General features: G+C 39.5%; 1 protein-coding gene across 1 annotated transcript; it reads right to left on the bottom strand.

Annotated features, from left to right (window-relative positions):
• Positions 1-84: 84 nt before the first annotated feature.
• On the bottom strand, positions 85-1,721 carry LOC100634626 (protein phosphatase 1 regulatory subunit 42-like). Its single transcript, XM_003391782.3, has 7 exons — positions 1,458-1,721; positions 1,236-1,402; positions 1,043-1,181; positions 876-992; positions 703-820; positions 473-591; positions 85-418 (listed from the first exon to the last, which is right to left on the bottom strand). The coding sequence occupies exons 1-7, from the start codon at positions 1,683-1,685 to the stop codon at positions 101-103; spliced, it is 1,206 nt and encodes a 401-aa protein (XP_003391830.3). The 5' UTR covers positions 1,686-1,721; the 3' UTR covers positions 85-100.
• Positions 1,722-1,814: the final 93 nt, after the last annotated feature.

Raw genomic sequence — 1,814 nt, 5'->3', positions numbered from 1 at the left:
CGTGGCTAGTTATTGTTAGGCGTGGCTCGTTAATTGAATTATAATTACCTGCATAAATTTTTATTATTTAAAATAAATAATTTTGCTACATTATTATTATTTAAAATAATAAGGGTGGTAGTGTTGTAATTTTGCTTTCTTTATTTTGAAGCAAGTCGTAGCGAGGAAGTTCATTCTGTGGATTCAACCCAGCCAGTGAAACAAGTCTATCTGATCCAATTTGCGGAAGGTGGAAATTCATTGCAGATTGCCAAGGTGCTTCACTTGCCGCTACTGTGGCTGCCTCAAACTGAGCTGCAGGTATGAGACCCATGAGCTGTCTTTTTCTCTTCTGCTGCAATAAATGGAGTCTGAATGGCTGACGGGCTGGAAGAGGAGGCATTGTAGGAGGTGGTCTGGGAGATTTTGAATCTATTTCCTAAAGAAGAAAAATGCACCGTGCATAGGTAGCATGACTATTGCTATAGCATACTTCAAAGTGGCTCTTGTTGCCTGGTTTTATAGTCAACTGTTGACGTGCTTTTCTCATTGCCTTCCAGCTAAATAGGAACTGTCTCTCCATCTCGTTTACATCTCTGCCATCAAGTGACTCTGATAAAACAGCAAAAAAATGGATTGCATAAATACGAGTCTCCATTATAAATTTAAAGTGATATAGTAAGTACTGAGTGACACATATTGTGCATTAGTATCAATACTCACCTAGCCTGTGACACATTGTCACAACCCTGTCACGATATTTCTGCTTGTAAGAAAGAGGGTTTCCATTAAGCTCCAGTTTCCACAGCTTTATAAACCTCGAGAGAACCTTTCCTAAATCCTGCAAGCAATAAAAAGAGCAGAATTGCTTACAGCATACATCTTTATGAACATACTTTCATGCTAGTCAAGTCATTATCAGTAGCCATCAATTGCTCAAGATTGACAAGCAGACCTATGTCTTCTAAGCTTGCTAGGCGATTACCTGATACATTAAGAATCGTGAGGCTATTCTGCAAAGTAATCAAACATTATTGCAAAACCATGCATTATGCAAACTTACCACTATAGCTTTGAGGGAGCGTGGATCAAAGAGAAGCTTTTCTCCCTCGGGGAGATTTTGGTGTGAAATATGGAGCTCAGAGAGACGTGATAATTGTTCCAGCCCTTCTACTAGTTGTATGGAGTTATGACTAAGATATCTATTTAAAAAAGAAATAGAAAGATGGCTGAGGGTGTTAACTGATTACTCTTACAGTTTAGTGAGATTGTTCAATTTGTCCAGGTTCTCCATTCTAAAGATGGAGTTATGCTGCAAGTAGAGGTGAGTGAGATGATGACAGCTATGGAGTCCACTTATTGTTTCTATTTGATTATCGTACAGGTACAGTACAGAGAGATTGCGGCAGTAGTGCAGGTTTTCCTATCATTAAAAATGGCTCATTAGTGGCTGCTGTTGGGCCAAGACAGTCACTCACTATCATTTCAAGCCCTTTTTCTGAGCAGTACAAATGAGTCACTTTGGCTAGAAACTGCTCCTGCGTCTCATCTTTCCTCCTTTTTGTAGCATGGCCAGTGCATCTGGCGAGCAAGTCTACTGTTAGTCTTGGCATTTTAAAAAACTCGTCCCATAACCTACAACAGCAAGTTGCACTACTGTTGCTGGTCTCCTTAGCAACGTAATTGCTATGGTAACAAGTCGCCATAACAACCTATCTCTATGACAACAAATTGCCATGGAAACAAACTTTTCCTCACGTGAGCAAAAATAATAAAAACAAAAAACATGGCGCCAAAATGAATAGAATTGCTGCTTTGAGTGCTTCTCTATCGAG

The sequence above is a fragment of the Amphimedon queenslandica genome, unplaced genomic scaffold (assembly GCF_000090795.2).
Source record: "Amphimedon queenslandica unplaced genomic scaffold, v1.1 AMPQUscaffold_6151_Cont21887, whole genome shotgun sequence".
In the NCBI taxonomy this organism is placed as follows: Eukaryota; Metazoa; Porifera; class Demospongiae; order Haplosclerida; family Niphatidae; genus Amphimedon; species Amphimedon queenslandica.
Note: the sequence above shows the minus strand (reverse complement) of the source record. Positions and strands in the feature narration are given on the sequence as shown.